Consider the following 20,811-nt stretch of genomic DNA (forward strand, 5'->3'; position numbering starts at 1 on the left):
GAAAATTAACAAAATTTATAGCATAAACAAAATTTAGAAAATCAACAAAATTTTAAAAAATAGCAAAATTAAAAAAATTAACAAAATTAGAAAATTTAAAAAATTTAGAAAATTAACAAAATTGGAAAGTAAACAAAATTTAGAAAAACTAACAAAAAAATACATTTTTTTACAAAAGATCAAAAAGAATAGAAAATAAACAAGATTTTAAAAAATACAAAATTTATAAATCCAAAAAAAAATAAAAATAAACAAAATTTTGGAAATTAACAAAAATTAGAACAAAAAATAGAAAATTTGAAAAATTTACAAAATTTAAAAAATAACAAAATTTTCAATATTTACAGAATTTTAAAGAGGATTACAAAATTGGAAAAATTGCCAAAATTGGCAAAATTATCACAATTGTCAAAATTTACAAAACTTGCAATATTAAAAGAAATCAGAATATCAACAAGATTTCTCAAATTAACAAAATTTAGAAAACTTACGAATTTTTTTAAAAAAATAACAAAATTTAGAAAATAAACAAAATTTAGAAAATAAACAAAATTTAGAAAATTAACAAAATTAGCAACATTAACAAAATTTATAAAATTCACAAAATTTAGAAAACGAACAAAATTTTGAAAATCATCAAAATTTATTAAATTAGGCTGGTACAAATATTTTTAAAAGTTTTTGTCACCCCCCCCCCCCCTTCAAAATTGGCCCGAAAAATCAGGGGGCAAAAAAAATACTTTTACAATAAACTTCAAAATTTCAATGAAAATTCAAGTGCAACCAGCTGAAGAATACATTCTTCTGCGTTTTAAATCATTTTTAGCATGTTTGGGTTTATTAAAAAATCTTAAGATTTTTTGAAAAATTTCGATGCAAAATCTTTTTTTTCGATACAATTTTTGTTTTTGTCAGATCTTAGATTTTTTGAAACCTAATGATTGCAAAACAACTGAACTAGTGTAAAATGCATCTTTAAACACTTTTTTCATTTAAATGTGAAGACTATGTGGCTTGTTATTTGAATTTTTATATTTTTTTATTTTTTTGCCCCCCCCCCCCCCCCCCTTGACCTCGGCCAGGGCCGAGGGACAAAAACTTTTTTAAATATTTGCATCGGCCTTAACAAAATTTAAAAAAAATTACAAAATTTTGAAATTTAAAAATATAAAAATTAACAAATTTTTGAAAATTGCCAAAATCCAGGAAATTCAGAAAATTAACAAAATTTACACAGTTTACAAAATTATAAACTGTCGATTTTTTGTTTAATTTACAAAAAATCCAAATTGTTCTTACCTGTTAAAATCATCACAACCGTTTTAGTGGCGTTTTATTATTCAAAAAATGTCTTTTCTTTCACAAATCAAAATTTTTACAAAATTTAAATCGCTTAAATTTTTTACTTCATTTATCAAAATTGTCAAAATTAATAAAACTGTCAATTTTTTTTTAATATAGTCCAGACTCGATTATCCGTATTTCCGATTATCCTAAGTTCGATTATCCGAAGGTTTGTATGGGACTTCGGATAATCTAATCACGAACAAAATTTTTTTAGTATTTTTCATTTTCTTGTTTTTAACATAATTTTAAGTTGTTGATAGCCTTTAAAAAAATTAAATGCATTTTTTCAATATTTCGTCTCCGCCATTTTGGTCGCCATCTTGGATTTTAAAGTTGTAAATAATTTTAGCGTAGTTTAGGGGTCATACCTAACCTCAACAATCAAAAATACGAATAATCGAGTCTGAACTGTATAATCAACTAATTGAGGTGGACAATTTCACGTAAAATATCTGATTTAACGATTCCAGCAATTTCATTTTTGGTATTAAAAATAATTGTGACAGTTGGAAATGTTCTAAAAAAAAGTTTGGTACAAATATTCCAAATTCTAGAACAGAAAGAAATTCATGAAAATAGGTTGCTGAAGTTTGTATTTTATTGCGCCAAAATGCAAGCAAAAAAACGTTCCCAATATTTACGCAAACAGTCGAAAGCCAAAACTTTTTCATCTGTCAAACTATTTTTGTGTCTATAACTCATAAAGCACATTTCCGAACATAATAATTTTCAGTAGGGACACACGAGGGACGCAATTGGACCGAATGTATTGAGATATTAGATATAATATCATTTTTACTTCTGTACTCAGATTCATTTTTTTTTTTTTTTTTTCATAAATGTAGGTTCAGGAGGTGAATTGAAAAAAATAATAATCGAGTGATTCCCTGAGTGAGAAAGGCAACCCCCCATTTTCTTGGGTCGCAACAAATCCATTTCTTGGAATTTATCGTCCACACATTTTCATTCCCACTCTCTATCTCTTTTCTGGTCTTTTCCTTTTCTTTTGTCATCCCCACCATTATTCCATCCCTGTCCTGCTCCTGAGGGTCATTATTTGTCTCGTCGCTTTCGTCGTCGGGGGTGTTGGAAGAACTTTGCGGGACAAACAAAAATCAATACTCGCAATTGACGGGGGACGAGTTATAAATAAAACGAATAAATTTAAACAGTTGAGTTGCATTGTTAAAAATAGACATTAAAGCAAACCCCCAAAAACGTCAAAATCCCAACCGATTACCAACCCCAATCGAGAGTTCTTTGAGGGGGGAGGACCGCCTACTACGATGGAGAAACTAGCCACTTGCTTGCTTTCTTTAATCACACAATTTCACGCCAATTTTCCTCAATCCTCAACCATCGGACGGCTGCTGCTGTGATATATCTTTCCGCGCGAATCTCTGCGTGCGCTTCTGCCCCCGAAATTATGTAACACCCGTAGCACCAGAATTTCCCAGCAACACAGAACTTTTCGTTTCGTTTTTTCGATCCGCGCCCACTCAATTTTAAGTTTTCACACCAATTTTCCGACTCGTTTTCAACGCGCAACAATTTTCCCTCGAAAAAAAAAACCCCGAAAAACTACTGGAAGAACTTGAAGTTTTCGACGATCGCAGCAAGCCACTACTACTCTGTGGTGTGTGGGGGAAAAACTCGCCTACGACATTTTCTCGACACGACGGAAAAGCTCTCACTGACAGTCCAAGCAGGAGGGCCAAGCAGTCTGGGTAATTCGATGACACTTTGAATGAATTTCGAATATTGTGAGTGAATGAATTTAGCTGCTTCCTCGCACGTTGCGCCACAGTAGGCTCTGATGTTTCAGAATGGCTCCAGCCAGCAGCAGAAGACAACAGGTTCTTGTTCAACGAGAGAGAGAATGAGCGAACTGGTCTGCGTGTTGTGAGGGTTGCCTACTGTTTGGCGTTTGTGTTTGCCCTCTCCCCCTTCGAATGCATGGCCAACTGAACTGGTGCTTTGATTGAGGGGGAGGGAAAGCTCTCTCTCTCTCTCTCTCACTGCGAGGGCAAATCATCTGGGTGGGTGGCTTTCGATCAAGAGCTTTTGAAGGGAAAACTTCTACGGAGGTGCGTTTAGTAGAGGATTTCGGGATTAGTTTGTGTTTGGAAGTATTTAAGAATTTATTTTTGTTGGGCATGAGTAAGATGAACCAAATTTTTGTTTGCAAATCACAAATTATTCCGAATCAGCTGCTTTGGATTTATTCTTCCGAATACAGATGTATTAAAATAATTGAATCTACTCTTTTTTTATTCAGACTTTTTATCGATTTTTTTTTTTGTATTTTTAATCCCGCTGAAATTTTTTTGGTGCCTTTGGTGTGCCCAAAGAAGCTATTTTGCACCATTAATTTGTCCATATAATTTTACATACAAATTTGGCAGCTGTCCATAAAAAAAAATGATGTATGAAAGTTCAAAAATCTGTAACTTTTGAAGGCACTTTTCAAGGATCGATTTGGTGTATTCGGCAAAGTTGTAGGTATGGATAAGAACTACACCGAAAAAAATTATACAAGGTCAAAAATTTGTTGGTGATTTTTAAGAGCGAGTTTTCACCAATGTGTAACAGGTCGTATCGATGTGCTCCGATTTGGATGAAACTTTCAGCGTTTGTATGTCTATACATGAGATGAACTCATGCCAAATATGAGCCCTTTACGACAAAGGGAAGTTGGGTAAAACGGGCTTTGAAGTTTGAGGCCCAAAACACATGAAAAATCTTAAAATTGCTCGAAATTCCGTAAAACTTCAACAATTTCCTCTCTCTCTCTCTCTCTCTCTTTTGCATTCGAAAGGTCTTTTGAAGCACTTCAAAATGTGTCATAGACATCCAAGATTGGTTTAACTTTTTCTCATAGCTTTTGCAAATTACTGTTAAAATTGGATTTTTTTAAAACCTTAATATCTTTTTGCAACAGCCTCCAACACCCATACTCCCATAGGTCAAAAGTTAGGAAATTTCATGGACTATACGCATACGGTAATAACTTTTTGGCCAATCGCTGTAAGTTTGAAGTATTGGAGTTGCAAATTTGATTTGAAAAATAACTAAATAAAACATTTTTTAAAAAGGAAAAAGATCTTATTTACCCTGTGATCAATACGTCAACTGCTGTATCAAGTAGGCGAAAACCTGTTTTACCCCTAATCCAACAAATTGTTAAAAAATATTTTAATTCATTCTAAACGGCATTTTTTCCAATCAAATTTACAACTCCAATACTTCTAACTAACGTGAAATTTTCCGAGGATTCCGAATATGACAAAATTGAGACCAAAAAGTGCCGCTATGGAAGCCTACAGGGCAAAAACTAACGTTGTAAAAAGTTTGTTATAGAAAAATCGAAAAACTATGAGAAAAACTGCGTTTGGCCAAAAAGTTATTACCGTAAGCCGTACCGTAATTCCCTAACTTTTGACCTATGGGAGTATGGGTGTTGGAGGCTGTTGCAAAAAGATATTAAGGTTTTAAAACAGTAATTTGCAAAAGCTATGAGAAAAAGTTAAATCAATCTTGAATGTCTTTGGCTCATTTTAAAGTACATCTAAGAGAGTTGCGAGCAATTTTAAGATTTTTTTTATGTTTTTTGGACCTCAAACTTAAATGTCCGTTTTACCCAACTTCCCTTTGTCGTAGAGGGCTCATATTTGGTATGAGTTCATCTTATGTATAGACAAACAAACGCTGAAAGTTTCATCCAAATCGGAGCACCTCGATACGACCTCTAGAACAAACCGAGCAATATTTACAAATACTTCCTCTTAAGTCAAGTGAGATACAAATGTAGCGTGACGGGACAACATCGTACAATGTGATCCTTTTGATTTTTATATACAAAAGTGAAGAACTCTGCTCTCCTAGTAAGTTTTTGAAAAAAAAACAATTTCTACAGTTGTTTCTAAAATGAAAAACAAAGATTTTGCTTCCTGGATCACCCAATTTCGTCAAATTTTGTTGATTTGACAGGTACTTCATTTCGTGACGGGACAACGCAGATATTTTGCAAAAGAGGGTTTTGCTCGCGTTGTCCCGTCACGAAATGAAGCAGTCTTGAAAATCTCTACTGACCGGCCAACTTTAACTAATTTGGGGTCGCTGAGCTCGAACATGACTCCAAGAATATTCCAAAATACTCAGGGAATGTGCAATCCAACATGACGGCCAATATGGCAAAGCAAAAAAATGGAATTGCATTCCATGAGTACTTTAGAATATTATAAGGCTTATATTCGAGTTCAGCATCCCCAAATTAATTATATTTGACCTGTTGACTGCCTGTTACATTTCTGTAAAAAAAACCAATATTCTAGGTTCGCCATCTTGGCCGCCATCTTGAATTTCACATTTTCCGCATACTTTGAAGTATTCAAGAGGTCGTATCCGAGTTCAGCGATCCAAAATTAGTTAAATTTGACTAGTTGATTGAACTTAAAAATCCTTTTATGGTATTTTTTCCGCCATATTAGACGCCATCTTGAATATCTCGCTTCTCTTTGAGACCCAGGAAATCAACAGGCAAATTCGGATTCAGGAGGGTCGATTTAGTCTAGATCGATCAAAAACTGGCCTGTTACACGATTTGCTTCTAGACACGAGAAATGAGCACCTTTTTTTTCAACGCAAACTTGCGTCAGTCGTAACTCTGGTTCCTTTTGACCAATTTTCGATTTCTAATAAGCATTTTAAAGTGTTTTTCGAGTACGAAGAAAATTCAAAATATGATGCAAATCCGATTTCACGAACCTTTGCAAACTAAGCAATTGTAATTTTTCGTGATACAACGCTTAAAGATTTTTCGGTACAACGCTTCCATATACCCCCTTTTTAAATGTCCTGTATAATTTTATACCTGCAGAATCTGCTTTTGTCAATAAGAGGGCTTATAAAAGAGTCATTTTACTATAAAATTCCGATTAGAATGATTAAATATCTGCATTCCATCCATTAATTCGAGCAATTATTTGAAAAAGTTTGGAAAATTAAAAATTTTCCGCGTTTATGCATTTTACAACTTTGTCTCACAGATATGTTGTAAAAAGGGACTTTGGTGTGGAAATACGTTTTTTGTGTGGTTCAAATAGTTGGAAAACCTGGAAAATTTTCAGAACCATCCAAAGTTCAACTTGAAAAAAATACTGCTTGGTAAACAAGTGCTAAGAATTGGTCTTTAGTGAAATTTTGATAAAGTGCACCATTAATTTTTTTAAATTAGTGCACATGTTTGCCCACTTATGAAAAAAAAAATATTTTTGAAAAGCTGAGAAAATTCTCTATATTTTGCTTTTTGGAACTTTGTTGATACGACCCTTAGTTGCTGAGATGTTTCTGTTTTCTAAGTCCCACCCAAACAACCCACCATTTTCTATTGTCGATATTTCAGCAACTAATGGTCCGATTTTCAATGTTAAAATATGAAATATTTGTGAAATTTTTCGATCTTTTCGAAAACAATATTTTCATAATAATATTTTTAAATCAAAACTAACAATTCAAAAGGGCGTAATATTGAATGTTTGGCCCGTGTTGTTGAAATTTTTGAATTTTCAGATATCATTTTTGACAGCTGCCAAATTTGTATGGAAATTTGTTTGAACAAATTTATTATGCAAAATGGCTTCTTTGGGCTTACCCTGGGTGCTGGTTCGCAAAACGGCCTCAACTTTGAGCTGTCAATGTGGAACCAATTTACTGTTCGCCAAAAGTAGAGAGTATTGTTATCGATCATTAAAAACTGTTTTTTTTTTTTTTGCAAGCATGATAAATTTGTGGCTTTTGGGGATCTAGAGTTGAAGTTAAGAAATCTAAGAAATTTGAGGCGAGATCGTCATTTTTACATCTAAGCATACATTTTGTCGATTTTTCCCATACAAACTTTACCTTCGAGTATAAAAAAAGGGTAAATGTGGAGTCAAGTTTTGAGGAAAAGTCTCATATTTTGGGCACCCTAATGCAGGCTGATCTGCTATACACTGAAAAAATCTGACATAGCAAATTCACATGTTTTTTCACGTGAGCTTCTCTAAAAATGAACACGATAATTCAGAATGCTTTTCCTTTGACCCTAACATGATTTACATGTCACATGGATATGATAATCATTTGAAACCAGCTGATTGCTAGCGTAAGTATTTTCATTCTTTTATCGCATGGTGTTCACGTTAGATTCAAGTGAATTTCTCTTGGATTGGCCCCATCAGTCTTTTCCTTTGATAGTGAAGTGGAAACCACGTTAAAACTGTATGTTTTGAATTTGAAAGTCAAGTGTCGACTTTTTTTCGGAAATTCATTAAGCAAGATGGCGAGTAGGAGTAAGACACGTTCGGAGCTCGTCCCGAGGCCCACAAGTTTCAATGGAGCACTCGCAGTCGAGCAGTTTTTGACAGTTCGCTTCATAAGAAATACATTGTAGAAAAAAGCAAAAACTGCTCGAATGGAAGTGCTCCATTGATTAAAATTAGGATTTTATCATGAGGAATCGTGTTTGGTCACGGTAAGCACTTTGATTATTTTAAAATATTGCTAAGCTGAAAAGTTGTTCTATTTCTTCTTAGGAAACCGAGTAAAAAGTGGAGTGCAAGTGGACCGAATTTGGATTAAGCTTCGAGTGCGCACAGTGTCCAAAGAGGCCTCAAAGAAAAATCTGGCGATTTTTTGCTACCAGTGACTGAGGAACAGCCAAAGGCAACCAATCGATGTGGCAACGCAAGAGAATTCTTGGTAGAATTCTTGGTGGATTGTGTAATTGCGACCTGGCCGGATTTGCCGAGATGTGCTTATTTTGTTTCAGTTTTTTTAACTAAATAAAATGTGATAAATATATTTTTCAAAAATAATTGTTGTTTTTATTCAATATTTTACCTACGGGATTTTTTTTTGCGTGCTGTCCATTTCATATTCAAAAGAATTTCACGTGCTAATTAGGGGAACTATACCCTTTCTCAGCCTATTTCTATTATCGGCCTATCAGCACTTTGATCATGAATTACAGCTTTCATAAAGTGTTTTTGACGGTTCCAAAGCAATAAATAGCTCAAACAAAAGTGAGCAAGCAACTCTCCATTGTTGATACATCTGAAAATGTTGATTTTATAGCGGAAAACGGCAAAAGTGATGAGAATTGGTCGAACGGCTTAGAGTGATTAAAATGGGCATATTTCCCCTAATTGTTGTGACATGTGAATCTCACATATTTTTTCATTTCATTTCGATGAGAATTTCACATGAATTTACCGGTTCTCGGAATGAAAAATTTCTATGTGATTTACACATGACATTCACATGCGAAGTCGAATGGGGTAGATTCATGTGTAAAACATGTGACATTACTATGTGCCTTTCTTTCAGTGTAACAAATGCAGGCAAACAAACAAAGTAGGCAAACTGTCAAAAAGTTTGTTCGCTTGTCATAGTCTGATACCTCCTTTAAAGATACTTTTTTTTTATTCACAAATGTAACCAATCAACTTTTTTTTCTGTTTTAATTTCAGAATCAACATTTGACGAGCGAGAGCATATCCAGCAGACCTTCATCGAATCGCTATTCGAATGTGACTTTCAAGCAACTTTGAAATCGTGAGAAACCAAAATTTAAAAGAATAAAAAGTGTATCAGAAACGGTGTGATAACAAAATGAATAAAAGATAAAAGTTATGTGTTTTGTTTGTTTTTATTAGACAATCCTTTATTTAAATATCGCACATTACTATCTAACGACCTAAACCTAGTGCAAGCTCTTTGAGTTTTCTTGTTGTATCATCCTTTATTTGAGTTTATTTTTTCTTCTTGATGAGTAAATTGGCAGTATTGGTTACTTTATTGGCTTCTATTGTGTCTTTCGTGTTATGGCAGTGTGTGTTAGATATCATCTGTAAATCGCTTTCCCCCTCATTCAGTCTCTGTATCACAAACAAATGTTAAACCTAACGCGGCATGAAAGGATGCTTTGAATAAAACTAAATTTCACTAAAACTAAAAAGAATTATTTTTCTCCTAGCAAAAAATGACAAAACTAACAAAAAAAAATCCCTAATTCGGCGGCAACTGCACCTCCCCCAGCTTGCTCAAGTTGAGCAAACTTCTCCGATGCCTGGGCGATGCCGCCGGCATCGCCTGCCCCGCGCTCTGCCACCCGTTCGCGCCGAGATTCACGTGCGATCGGCTCGCGGGAAAGAAGCTGCTGCTCCGCTCAAACGACGCACCTCCCGCCTCGAACAACCCCCGCTCGCCAAACAGATTCCGGCGGGGCGATGGCGGCGGAACGGCTGGGAGGGTAAGGGTTTGGTTGAGTCGCGCCGACACGCCGACGGGTTCGGAGAAGAGCGAGACGCGATCGAGGTCGATCGCGGGCATGGCGGCCGGTTCTTCCGGGGTGGGACGGCGCGTCATCGGGGCCGACTCGAAGCCGGAGCTTTGCGAGGAGGTGCGGGAGAGGAAGGGGTTGTTGTTGTTGTTGTTGCTGGGGTGGGGTTCGGGGTCTTTGGACGGGGATTGCCAGTAGCCGCCGGCGATCCAGGACTCGGAGGGGGTCGCGGTGAACTGGGGCGGGGAGATGGTTGAGGTGCGCTGGCGGAGGATGGACGAGGCGGAGGAGGCGAAGCTTTCGTTGAGCTGGTCGACGTGGTGGGTGGCGAAGGGGTTGTTGACCATGGTGGGGTAGTCCTTGCGGGTGGTGGACATGCGGCCGCTGATGCTGAGCCGGTCGATGTCGTCGAAGGCTTCGCGGTCGTCCTCGGCGAGGAGGAGCTGGGTGGATTGGTTGATGGCGTTCATGGAGAAGCCGGTGAGCCGGCTGGGGGTGGTTCCGGGGAAGGCCGTGGTGAAGTTGTCGACGGAGAAGGAGGGGGCTTTGAGGAGGGAACCGAAGCCGGTTTGGTGGCTAGCGTAGGATTTTACCGAGGGGGCTGGTGGTGGGATTAGGGACGAGTCTTGATGGTGCATTGCGTAGACGCTGGCCATGGAGCCGCCGTAGTGAGAGCGCGGAGAGGTCGCGAAGGAATCGAGCTCCAGGAAGGGTCGCATCGTGGACGCGGTTAGGACGGAGGGGCTGATCGATTTGGTTGTATTTATGGAGCGGATCGAGTGGTCGATTCCTTTGTGCGAGCAGCGAGACGATTCTTGAGGTGGAATGGTTGAGGTTTCGTCCAGATCCGACTGCGCCACCGATTCGTCCCCTTCCTGCTGCGAGTAGATCTTGTGGAAGCTTGAGTTGACGTTGTCTGTGGGGTCGATCCGGGGTTCCGTTTGCCCGACGCAACTCAACGCGGTCAGCAGGGCGATTGACGACAGAAACAATTCTACCGTGGCCATCGTGGTTCCCTTGGCCAGTAGGAGTGTCGCACCGGCTTCCGTTCGCAGGATCATCTCCAAAGCTCCACAGCAAATCAACACAATCAGTTTGACCTTCGGCACGCGAGACCGCACAGCAATAAGCATTCCAGCGAGCGAGATCAATGCCAAGTTGGACAGGGCGTTCTGCTGGCCATCGATTAGTTCCTCAACCTTGGCGGACGCCACCAGCATCTCCTCCAGCAAACTATCCGGGACTTCAGCCCTTCTGTAAGAACCGATCTTCTCCTGAATCACATTCCGAGCGCTCTCCAACTGGTCCAACCCATCCGCCACAACCGGATGCTTCAGCGTGGCATTCCACTGGTCCACCAGCGTGTCCTTCATAGCCACAGCGTAGGAAACCACAATCAGCGCCACATTCGCCACCACCGTTCCAAACACCGCCTCCAACCGATCCCGGCTCAACTCCACCTCCACCCCCCTCTCCCAAAGCCGCATCCCCACCAGCAAAATAATCACCCCCAAGCAAACATTCCCCACCGTCCTCCTCTTCCGCAACCCATCCCGCTTCCCGATCACCTCCATGTGCAAATCCAGCACCTTCAACCCGCGGTTCCCGATCTGGGCCAGCTTCGCCCCCAGCACATTCCGCTTCACATCGTTCAGCGTCCGCTTGACCACCCGCTCACACCGTCCACACAACTTGTACGCCTGCTCCAGCTGCCGCTGGTACTCCTCGACTTCCGCGTCGTAATTCTCCTCCACCTCCGGCACGAACGACGCCAGCTGATGAATCTTCAGCTCCTGGTTCCGGTTGCACCCGAAGCACAACCCGTTCTGCGCCGGAAGGCGCGCCCGCCCCCCGATCATCTTGTCGTCGTCGGTGGCGTTCGAGCGCGGTCGCGCCTCCCGGTACTGCTCCGGAATCTCCCGGTTGTAATCGCCGTCCTACAAAAGCACTAAGTCAGTAAAAAATAGCTAAAATTCAAAGCAAAATCTCACCTCATTGAATCCGTTGTACTGCGTACAACTGGGACAGTGCCAGCAGTTGCCGCTGGCGTACGGCACGGAGGTGTCCGTGTTGCAGAACCAGCAGTTGACGCGCAGCGGAAAGCGTTTTCTAAAATTGAAAAAAACAAAAGTGTTAATTTCCGTGACAGAAGCCCATTTCACCCCGCAGTTCCCAGCTCTAAAATGTCGATGCCGCCTTCGATTGGTGCACTTTTTGACAACCCCCTCGCAAACTTGCAGGTATGTACAGAAAAAGCAAGGTTATGTTTACCTTTTTGATTAGCTGAAAACAGGTTTTCAACTGCAAATTTCAAAGATATTCGCAATTTTCAAAAATAACCCTCTTACCTCACGCTGAGAAACAGATTGACGAGAGCGATGGCGGCGACGAAGCCGAGGGCCAGCACCGGCACCACCATTCCGGTGACCAGCTCGAGCGAGTTCATTGTTTGTGTGGGAAGCACTGCAAATATTTCACCACTGTCCGCACATTTGGCAGTTTCGAGTTTTCGCGCACGAAATATAACGCGGATTTTTCCAAACTTATTCTTCGGCGGAGCAAAACGCGCGTTCTGCTGCGATTTTTGCTCTTTTTGACCTTTTCGCGTGCGGCAAACGGCTGTCACTTTGACTTTTGACACTTGACGGAGGGAGATAGCAGTGCTGCCAGCGGTTGCGGTTGCAGATCTTTTGGAAACGTGGCGCAGAGACTATGATTGAATTCAACGACGGCGACATTTCAAATAGCGTCATGGTGATACTAACCATGCGATTTGAGGGATTTGAGAAAGAATTTGAATCTGCCTTCTGAATCGAGCAAAACTGGGATGGGATAAACAAAGAGATAAAAAACCTATTGTCAAACTAATGGTACGTTCGTTTGAACAGCCAGTGCGGCACTGAGTGCCACACTCGTCGGTGTTCAAACGAACATTCTTTTTCAGTGTGCATGGAACTCGCATGAAACTGAAAAAATATCGAGTGCGGCACTAGAGTTTCAGTTCCAAGATGGCGGCGAAACTCGTGCGGAACTAGCGCGAGTTTCTTCAAACAAACACTTTGACAGCTCTGAGTGCGGCACTCAGTGCGGAACTAGCCCTCAAACGAACGTACCATAAGCCGCTTTCAACATGGCCGCTTCTGTCAACCTCAACCAGTCCTTTCTTATGAGGAGAAAATGAGAAATATTGTAATTTGAGTTGAAAAAAATAAAAAAAAATTAAATCAATTTCACAAATGATTGTGAATTGCATTAAAACATTGATTATTATATTAATTGACTTATCAGAATTTTCATTTTAAAAAACAATACATTTCATGAATTGACTATTCTTTTGCCCATTTAAAACCATTGTTATTTTTTTGCGCGTTACATAGAAATGTCATCTAAACTGAACAATATTAAACCTGTGCTTCCCATGAAATTAAAATGTGGCGTGAAGAAACAACATCGTAGAACTGGATTTAAAAAGCATACAAAAATAATGGCCACAGTTTAGCCTATTTGATTTTTTCGCACTTTTTTATTTCAACACATTGCCACAAATTGAAAAGCAAATGGTACAAATTTGAATTTTTGCCAGCCATTTCTTTCGATTCTGACACCTTAGGACGTGCGACATATGGAATGTTAACTTTCTTTTTTCTTTGCCGTTGAATTCAACGTGCTCCTCTTTGGGGAACTGGGAAAGATTTATTTACTTTCTTTGCGTAGCGGGACAACGACAGGAGCAGATCTAAGAAAAAAACTCCCCTCCCATTTAATGACTTGAAGGGTTTTTAGGATTTTTTTTAGATCGAAGTAAGAAAACGCATTTAAATCGTATTGCATTTTTCACATCTAAATAAAAATTAAAAATCCTTCATATAAAAAAACACATTGAAAATTAAAGAAGTGAACATTTTTTGACTCATCTTTGATTTGCCAACCATTTCAAGTAGTTTGTATCCGGCAGCTCCTTTTGAACGGATCCACCGTAAAACGATGGAACATACACTCAGGATTCTCCACCCACGTCCAACCGCAAATTTTAACAGCCAAATTCAAAAAAAAAATCTGCGAGGAAAAACTAAACAACATTTCAACCAAAAAAAAAGTCATCCGCATGCTTGAGCACTGAGTTGAAAAACATCATCAAGAAAATTTGAATTGTCAAGCTATCTGAATCACAGATTGCTTGATATTTGTTTTCGAACACGAATTTTCTTGCAAAAAAAAACAGAAGAAGAATACAAACGTAAACACTCAAAAAGAAGACTCTATCCAGCCGTCCCGTCCCAGGTGGTGAACTCCAATAGAGTAATCTACGTGCGTATGTATTGCGTGTACGTACACGAAAAAAAAAGTGAGGTTAAATTTTGTCCGGCCAGCAAAATCAAATGGTGCGCTAGTGTGTGTACGCGAAACGTCATAAAGCTCTATATCAGTGTCTTGAGTTTGTTTATCTTTAGCTCTTTGGTCTGACAGGAGGATTGGCAGCCAAACCCACTTTGATAGTTTTGATCTAACACCTTTCTGCTGGATTTTGGCAGCCACACCCCCTTGGTTTTTCTCAGATGCACTTTTTTGAACATGGAAAAATATGCGTAAAACGGCAGTTAAATGTCGCAAAAAATTCGAATTATTTTAATTATTTTTGCTGGACAAGATTGTTAAATTTTGCTTTGATTGAAATTCAAAAAATATAGTAAAACAGCATTTTTTTTGTGTCAAAGATTTTTTTATAGTTTATTAAAGAATAATATTTAATGAAGCATAAAAAGTAGTTTCTGTGATTTTAACATACGATTTTCAGAGTTATTTTAACATTTTTTACGTTCCGCGAAATTTGCGTAAAAATTGTTGCTTTGAAATTGAGGTCCCCGTGAAATTTACAATTTTCGAGCGTGAAAATTTACTAAGCCTTATTACAATTTTTTTAAATCTGATTTTTGTAGGAGATATTTTAATTCTGAAATCCTTTAGAAATCTTAACTTCTTGGCAAATAAGGCTGGTACAAATTTTATTTAAAGTTTTTGTCCCCCCCCCCCCTTCCCCCCCCCTTCAGAGTTGGCGAGAAAAATCAGGGAGCAACATTTTTTTTCAATAAACTTCAATATTTTTATGAAAATTTAAGTGCAATTAGTTAAAATCAATTTAAAATGAACTCCCCTGCATTTAGAATCATTTTTAGCATGTTTGGGTTGATTTAAAAATCTCTTGAATTTTTGAAAATTTTCTGTGTCTACTATCGCTAAAGTTTTTTTTCGCTAAAATTTTTGTTTTCGTCAAATTTTAAATTTTTTGAAAACTTTTATTGCAAAACAACTGAACTAGTGAAAAATACATTTTAAAATACTTTTTCCATGCAAATGTTGAAACTATGGCATGTTATTTTAATATTTATATTTTTTTTTATTTTTTTGCCTTCGGGTTTTAGACGCATTTTTTATTTTTAACACGCACACACAAGAAGACAATAATCAGAAAAGCCCTTATCATGATACAGGTTCTCATATACATTTTAACATTCCCTTTTTTTATTACCAACCCGTTAAGTTGTTTGAAAAATTGGCTTCTTTTTAACGTAGAGAATGTAGGAACAACGTTGCATCGACGACGTTGCATCCGATAAAAATGAAGAAAAGTTTATTTGCGAAAAACATTTCGAATGTCTTATAATTTGCGATGGATCATCATCCTGCTGTAATATTTGCCCATTTTATTCCAATGTGGTGAGAGGGCATTCTGGACGCTAAACAATAGAGTGAGAAAAAAAGAAAATATCACACATTCGCCGCAATTGCTCAAGTTTTAATTAATCACCTGTTTCCGCAATGATTAAACCACCAGCCACCAGTCCAGACATCCTTTGCACAGTTGTCCTCGTAGTTGTCGTTGTCACTGTCGAATGTCGTAAATTGCATATGATTGGCCTCTTGGTTCAATCCATCGCCAGCAGTTCCCGAGTAATCCCCAACCGCAAGCCGGTACTTGTCACTTTCGCTGGCAACGTGAATTCGTGAATATCGTGCAAATGCGTAGTTTTTATCGTTGACATCCTTCACCTCAACAACCAGTTCATAATCTCCACTTTTTGTAAGCTGATGAATGGGCTCGAGGCCAAGCCAGAATTCCGTGTCTTTCCCAACGGTGCCAAATCCCGCCCGGTATTCCGTCCAACTGCGATTAAAGGATTCTTCGTCGTAGTAGTAACTTCGCTGCTGAAGCACCATCCAACCGCCGCCAAATGTCGTATTCATTTCGCAGTAAACATCTCGATTTAATTGCTTGATTTTGAACACACCGGACGAGCTGGCCGATTGGCAAGGATCCTCCGGTACCGCCTTCTCAAGGTCTCTGTGGAGAAGGAAAAGTACTGGAAAATTTGGCACCAGCACCACAAATTTTACTTATCCAACCTTGCACAGGTCACCGTCAGCAAACTTGTTGCTAGAATCGCCAAAACTAAGACTTTTCTCTTCATCGTTACTCTACAGACTGCTTCCTAATCACTCTGCACTAGTTGTGCGCAGAACATCAACTGAGCGCATAGCTCGTTAAACTTCCTGATAAAGGAAGCGATGCTTGCCAATCTGTTTAATTAACGAAAAATGGACCGAATTTAAATAAGAAAACATTGATAACACTGAACGCATTTCAGTTCCATTTCCAAAAAGAGAAAACGTTGATAACAGCTCTAGAGAGCTTCCAAATTCACATGGTCCTAACCAAATAACATTGTGCATTTTCGCTATGAGTCCCACATCAAAATGTCAATAACAATCTTAAATTAAACATTCAAGGCTGCATTTCAAAATATTAATAAAAACTAAAGCTTAATCACCTCATTGAAAATCACTCGAAAATTTTCGATTTTATATTAAAACCGATTTAATATTTAAAAATAATGTAAAATAAATTTCGACCTTATTTTTAAATGTTTTCAACAAATCATATTTTCCCACAGAACTGGCAACACTGCCAATTGAAGTCAACTCAATCGGAATTTTGAAACGGAATTCAAATTCGTTTACGAATTCCGTTTCAGTTCACAACAACCGGTTCCGTGTTTGTATCGGTTCTGGCGTTTGAAACGATTCGAACTGAATTCCGTTTCAGAATAGGGTCCTAAAGCCCTATGTAAATTTTTATGTACAACGGTAAGAAACACGACTATTTCCGATCACGTTTTTTTTTTCATTTTAACGCAAACAAATAAATTGACAACACGATTGATCAACTGTCAACTTGGAACATGCTGTCAAGAAGGTTCATGAAGTTAATTTTTCAAAATTGATTTAAAAACCCATATTTGCTCGATTTGTACCTCCGTTTGACAGTTCTCGTGCTTCGATTGGTACTTTTGGTTTGAGATGTCCGTTCTCTAATGAGCTGCCGGCTCTTTAGGAAAGAGGACAATTTTTTTGCTTTGTTTTTCTTTGTTGGGGCATCAAAGCGAATTTTTAGATTTATAAAAAAATAAATGTTTAAGATGATTAAAAATAAATCTAAAGATGCAAAGGTTTTCATAGAAATCGAAAAAAAGGGGAGGACCTTATTTGGCATAATGGAAATTTGTCATAACGCAATTGCGTTGGAAAACTGAACATTAATAATGCTAGAAACTGGTAATGTTTCGAGTTATTTTAAAACTTACATGAAAATATTGCAAAATAAGGAAAGATTTGAGCTCGGATTTTAGCGAATTTTTAAAAATATCTGCCCACTTAAGAGGCAAGAGTGAGCGAACAGTTTGTTTTGCTTTTTCCCTCTCTCTCTCACTCACTCTTCAATCGTTACCAGAATCGTGTTGCCAGTTTTATAAAAAAAAATCTGGAAGGTGTTACCAGTCGTGGCTTTAAATCGGCACTATAGCAGCTTTTGACTGTGCTGTTAAATAAGTGCTGATTCGCATCAACCAATGCTCTTGAATGGCTAATCAGCAATAGAGGTGAAAATTTACTGCTGATTTGTGACTTTTGTTAGTGCTGGATGGTTACTTGGGTATTCTCTCGACCCTGTGTTTTGGTTTTAGGGGAGTGTAGATTTAGCTTTTCTTTAAATATTTTGCAATTTTTTATGCAATTTTCCCCCAATTTTTCAAAGAAAGGCAAAATGTACATATCTTTTTTAGCAGTGATGGAAAAGTCGCAAAAAAAATCCTTTTCGCTTGCGAACTTTCTTCGTCCGCGAAAGAGAGAGGAAGCGAATCGCGCAAAAGGAAATCGCTCCCGAACTTCTCAAATAAAGTCGATCAGTTGATGATTTTTGGTGATTTTCCTTGCTGGAACCACTCAAAATTATTTATTTCGTTTTGTTTACACACATTGCCCATCTACAAAAAGTGACAGATCATTTTTTGACGCCGAATAATCAATTTGAGTTTTAATTTTTTTTTTAGATTCCTTTTCAGGGTTACCAGGTCAAAATTTTAAAAATCTGGCAAAGTATTGATTATAAATCTGAAAAAATCTGCCAGACGAAAATCTAACATTTCTGAACGGTGAATGGGAGAGGGGATATGAATTAATTCAAAAGTTTTTAGAATTTAGATGGTTTAACTGATTTTATATTCTACAAAATGATGCATTTATATTTTCTTTTAAGAAAATCACAATCTATTTTTTGTTTTTCAATAAAATTCGTTAATTTTAGATTAAAAGTTGTACAAAATCTGGCAAAATTTATCAATATCTGGCACAGAGAAGGGTGAATCTTTATTCTGGCTGACACTTGAAAAATCTGGCATTTCCAAGTTTATCTGGCAACCCTGTTCCTTTTGCCGATCTTTCGTGCGCGAGAGAGGAGAGCCATGTTCCCTTCTGATTTTTTCGATTTTTGCTCTTGATGAGCGTCAAATGATTTTCTTTTGATGATGATTCTTCCATCGCCGTTTTTTTGTTTTAGAAAAGAAGGGAAAAAGCATAACATCCTTATTGCAAAATATTTAAAGGAGGGCAAAACTTGCATAACTTTCTTGGGCTGAATTTGAAATAAAAGAATGAAAAGTTGAACACAAAAAATAGTTATAGTTATTTTAAAACAAGAAAAATGTTTAGAGACTTTTCTTTTATTTTTTTCAATAAATTTATGAAAAATTGAGATACATTCAAAAAAGAGGAAAAACACATCTTCTGGGGAAAAATGACAGAGATACTTGACCTCTTAAAAAAAATATCATCTTTAAAAGTAAAATGACCTGTTGAAAAAAAAGAAAAAAAAACTATAATTGATTATTCTTTAAAAATAAATACTAATTAAACAAAACAAAAAGAGCTAATAATAATTATGTCAAACGTCCTTCTGGAAAACCTGTTATAAGTTTAGCTTTAGAAATTCCAAAAGTAATATTGTAATTAGGCAAAAAATCAAATCATTGAGCCGACATCATTGATTGAGAAATGAGAAAAAATGTGTTTAACTGTTTATCATTTTTATTGCATTCGCCTACAACTCAATTCTCATTAATAAACACTCTGTTCACGGGCTCCAACTTGCTCAGAAATCCGTTGTAGAACTCCTGCCCGCTCATCACTTTCTTCCCACCGATGGACAGCTGCTCGACGCACACCATGTTCCCGTCCCCACATCGAACCCTCAACCGTTTACTTTTCCGACAAAATCGGATTTCTCCCGGCACGAAATCCTCCTCTCCGCCACCAACCTCACCCTCACCGTCACAGCTCACCCGGAAGATCTTAACCAGCTCCGCGCCCAACCTCGTCGTCAGCGGTCGATACGAGTACAGCGCCCGGAACCGATCGTAAACCTCCCGCGCTCCCATCCCAGCCCACCGAATGTCCGCAAATTGTGGCACAATTTTCGGCGCATAAGTCGCTTCCCCGTCGTCCTGCGTCCGCAAGCACCGGTAGTACCGATCCAGATTCTCCACGCAGTGGAGCAACGCGGCCGCCCCCACATTCGCAAGCTGACCGTGCAGTTCCGGCATCAGCGTGTGCGGTCCGATGGGCACGTGCCGCTGGGCCAGGATTTCCCCCACGTCAAAGTGCCGCGGCCGGATGCGCATGATGGTCACGCCCGTTTCCGCGTGGCCTGCGGCAATGGCGTGCACGATGGGAGCGGCTCCGCGCAGCTTGGGAAGGAGGCTCGCGTGGACGTTGAGCATTCCTCTGGAAGGTTTGAGTTTGTAATTACTAATTTTGAGGAGAAATGTTAATAACTTACAATCGAAAGGACGAAATCAGCGCCTCCGGAATCAAATGTCCAAACGAAACGACCACACCGAGATCAAAGTTCCGGTGAACTTCTGGTCCAGTTTGCTGAAGGGGCCAATCGTGCAGCCGGAGGTTTTCGCCGTCGGCAAACCGCTTCAGCGGATTTTTGGTTGCTTTGAATGAAGTCACCACCTCCAGAGAGGTAACGGTTCCGTTGGATTTGCTGTTTTTATGAAAATTTTCTTAATTAAAATAACTAGAAAATTAAGAAATGCAAAGACTCACAAACTGTCGTTAAGAATCCGCAAACTGGGCAGTGAGAAGTTATCCGTTCCGAAAAACAGAACCCTCAAGCGGCTATTATCACGAGGAGAGTTACAGTAAAATCGCCCACAAGAAAGCGACACTTTTCTTCGATATTCAAACACGTTTCGGCACATATTCTGTAGGATTTTCATTAAAATATTCTAATTCAAAAATTTAACAGCAGCCGCCGGAAAGATTGTGCAAACAAAACAGCTGATTTTGGGGCATAATCAAAACAAACGAGCGCGGCTCTTGAAAAAATGACCCGGTAAAAGACGTCGCGACGCCTGCTGTCAAAGTGACGCTTCAGAGAATTAGGGATGCCCACTTGATTATTTTTGTTTTTTTTTTTTTGTAATTGTAATTTCTAGAGTTTTTTTTTATTAGGTCCTATAAACATATGAAAGACAATAGTTCTCGCAATAGTTTATTGGTCCTTTTCAAAAAAATCTGAATATGTTGTTGTATTGGTTACGATAGCCTGTTTTTGACAGTTCGCTCCATAAGAAATACATTGTAGAAAAAAGCAAAAACTGCTCGAATGGAAATGCTCCATTATTGCAGCAATAATCGCAATTTTAAAATTAAGAAGCAATTTTTCCAGCATCCTAGATATAAGTTTGGATGCCACTTAATTACTCGAATATTTAGATTCGAGTAGAAATCTAGACAAAGAG

General features: G+C 38.5%; 4 protein-coding genes across 6 annotated transcripts in view; 1 reads left to right on the forward strand and 3 right to left on the reverse strand.

Moving 5' to 3' along the window:
* Positions 1–9,079, forward strand: part of LOC120422065 (tRNA dimethylallyltransferase) — a 246,745-nt gene extending 237,666 nt beyond the window's left edge. For 2 of the 3 annotated variants that reach the window (XM_052706666.1, XM_052706667.1), the window contains one exon: positions 8,859–9,079. In XM_052706666.1, coding sequence (XP_052562626.1) covers positions 8,859–8,939 — 81 coding nt within the window. In that variant the 3' untranslated portion in view covers positions 8,940–9,079. The remainder of the gene's footprint in view (positions 1–8,858) is intronic. The other variant, XM_052706668.1, reaches the window with a different exon arrangement.
* LOC120422063 (uncharacterized) lies at positions 9,023–12,285 on the reverse strand. Its single transcript, XM_039585399.2, has 3 exons — positions 12,019–12,285; positions 11,662–11,779; positions 9,023–11,607 (listed from the first exon to the last, which is right to left on the reverse strand). Exons 1-3 carry the CDS (start codon positions 12,114–12,116, stop codon positions 9,397–9,399), a joined length of 2,427 nt encoding a protein of 808 aa, XP_039441333.1. The 5' UTR covers positions 12,117–12,285; the 3' UTR covers positions 9,023–9,396.
* A 2,997-nt stretch (positions 12,286–15,282) lies between these two features.
* Positions 15,283–16,245, reverse strand: LOC120422095 (fibrinogen-like protein 1). Its single transcript, XM_039585442.2, has 3 exons — positions 16,073–16,245; positions 15,477–16,010; positions 15,283–15,405 (listed from the first exon to the last, which is right to left on the reverse strand). Exons 1-3 carry the CDS (start codon positions 16,135–16,137, stop codon positions 15,327–15,329), a joined length of 678 nt encoding a protein of 225 aa, XP_039441376.1. The 5' UTR covers positions 16,138–16,245; the 3' UTR covers positions 15,283–15,326.
* Positions 16,246–19,058: 2,813 nt separating this feature from the next.
* LOC120422081 (methionyl-tRNA formyltransferase, mitochondrial) lies at positions 19,059–20,377 on the reverse strand. The gene is made up of 3 exons (XM_039585427.2): positions 20,114–20,377; positions 19,839–20,051; positions 19,059–19,783 (listed from the first exon to the last, which is right to left on the reverse strand). The coding sequence occupies exons 1-3, from the start codon at positions 20,284–20,286 to the stop codon at positions 19,108–19,110; spliced, it is 1,062 nt and encodes a 353-aa protein (XP_039441361.1). The 5' UTR covers positions 20,287–20,377; the 3' UTR covers positions 19,059–19,107.
* Between the last annotated feature and the right edge of the window lie 434 nt (positions 20,378–20,811).

Source organism: Culex pipiens, chromosome 1 (genome assembly GCF_016801865.2).
Source record: "Culex pipiens pallens isolate TS chromosome 1, TS_CPP_V2, whole genome shotgun sequence".
NCBI classification, from domain to species: Eukaryota; Metazoa; Arthropoda; class Insecta; order Diptera; family Culicidae; genus Culex; species Culex pipiens.

Excerpts from the sequence above, each read along its gene's own strand:
- LOC120422063 (XM_039585399.2), bottom strand. The coding sequence starts at position 12,116 with ATGAACTCGCTCGAGCTGGTCACCGGAATGGTGGTGCCGGTGCTGGCC. Across the intron at positions 11,780-12,018 it reads AATCTGTTTCTCAGCGTGAG|AAAACGCTTTCCGCTGCGCG; the intron begins GTAAGAGGGTTA and ends TTTCAATTTTAG. Across the intron at positions 11,608-11,661 it reads AGTACAACGGATTCAATGAG|GACGGCGATTACAACCGGGA; the intron begins GTGAGATTTTGC and ends GTGCTTTTGTAG.
- LOC120422095 (XM_039585442.2), bottom strand. The coding sequence starts at position 16,137 with ATGAAGAGAAAAGTCTTAGTTTTGGCGATTCTAGCAACAAGTTTGCTG. Across the intron at positions 16,011-16,072 it reads CTGACGGTGACCTGTGCAAG|AGACCTTGAGAAGGCGGTAC; the intron begins GTTGGATAAGTA and ends CCTTCTCCACAG. Across the intron at positions 15,406-15,476 it reads TTTAATCATTGCGGAAACAG|CGTCCAGAATGCCCTCTCAC; the intron begins GTGATTAATTAA and ends TCTATTGTTTAG.
- LOC120422081 (XM_039585427.2), bottom strand. The coding sequence starts at position 20,286 with ATGAAAATCCTACAGAATATGTGCCGAAACGTGTTTGAATATCGAAGA. Across the intron at positions 20,052-20,113 it reads CGGATTCTTAACGACAGTTT|CAAATCCAACGGAACCGTTA; the intron begins GTGAGTCTTTGC and ends TCATAAAAACAG. Across the intron at positions 19,784-19,838 it reads CTGATTTCGTCCTTTCGATT|AGGAATGCTCAACGTCCACG; the intron begins GTAAGTTATTAA and ends CAAACCTTCCAG.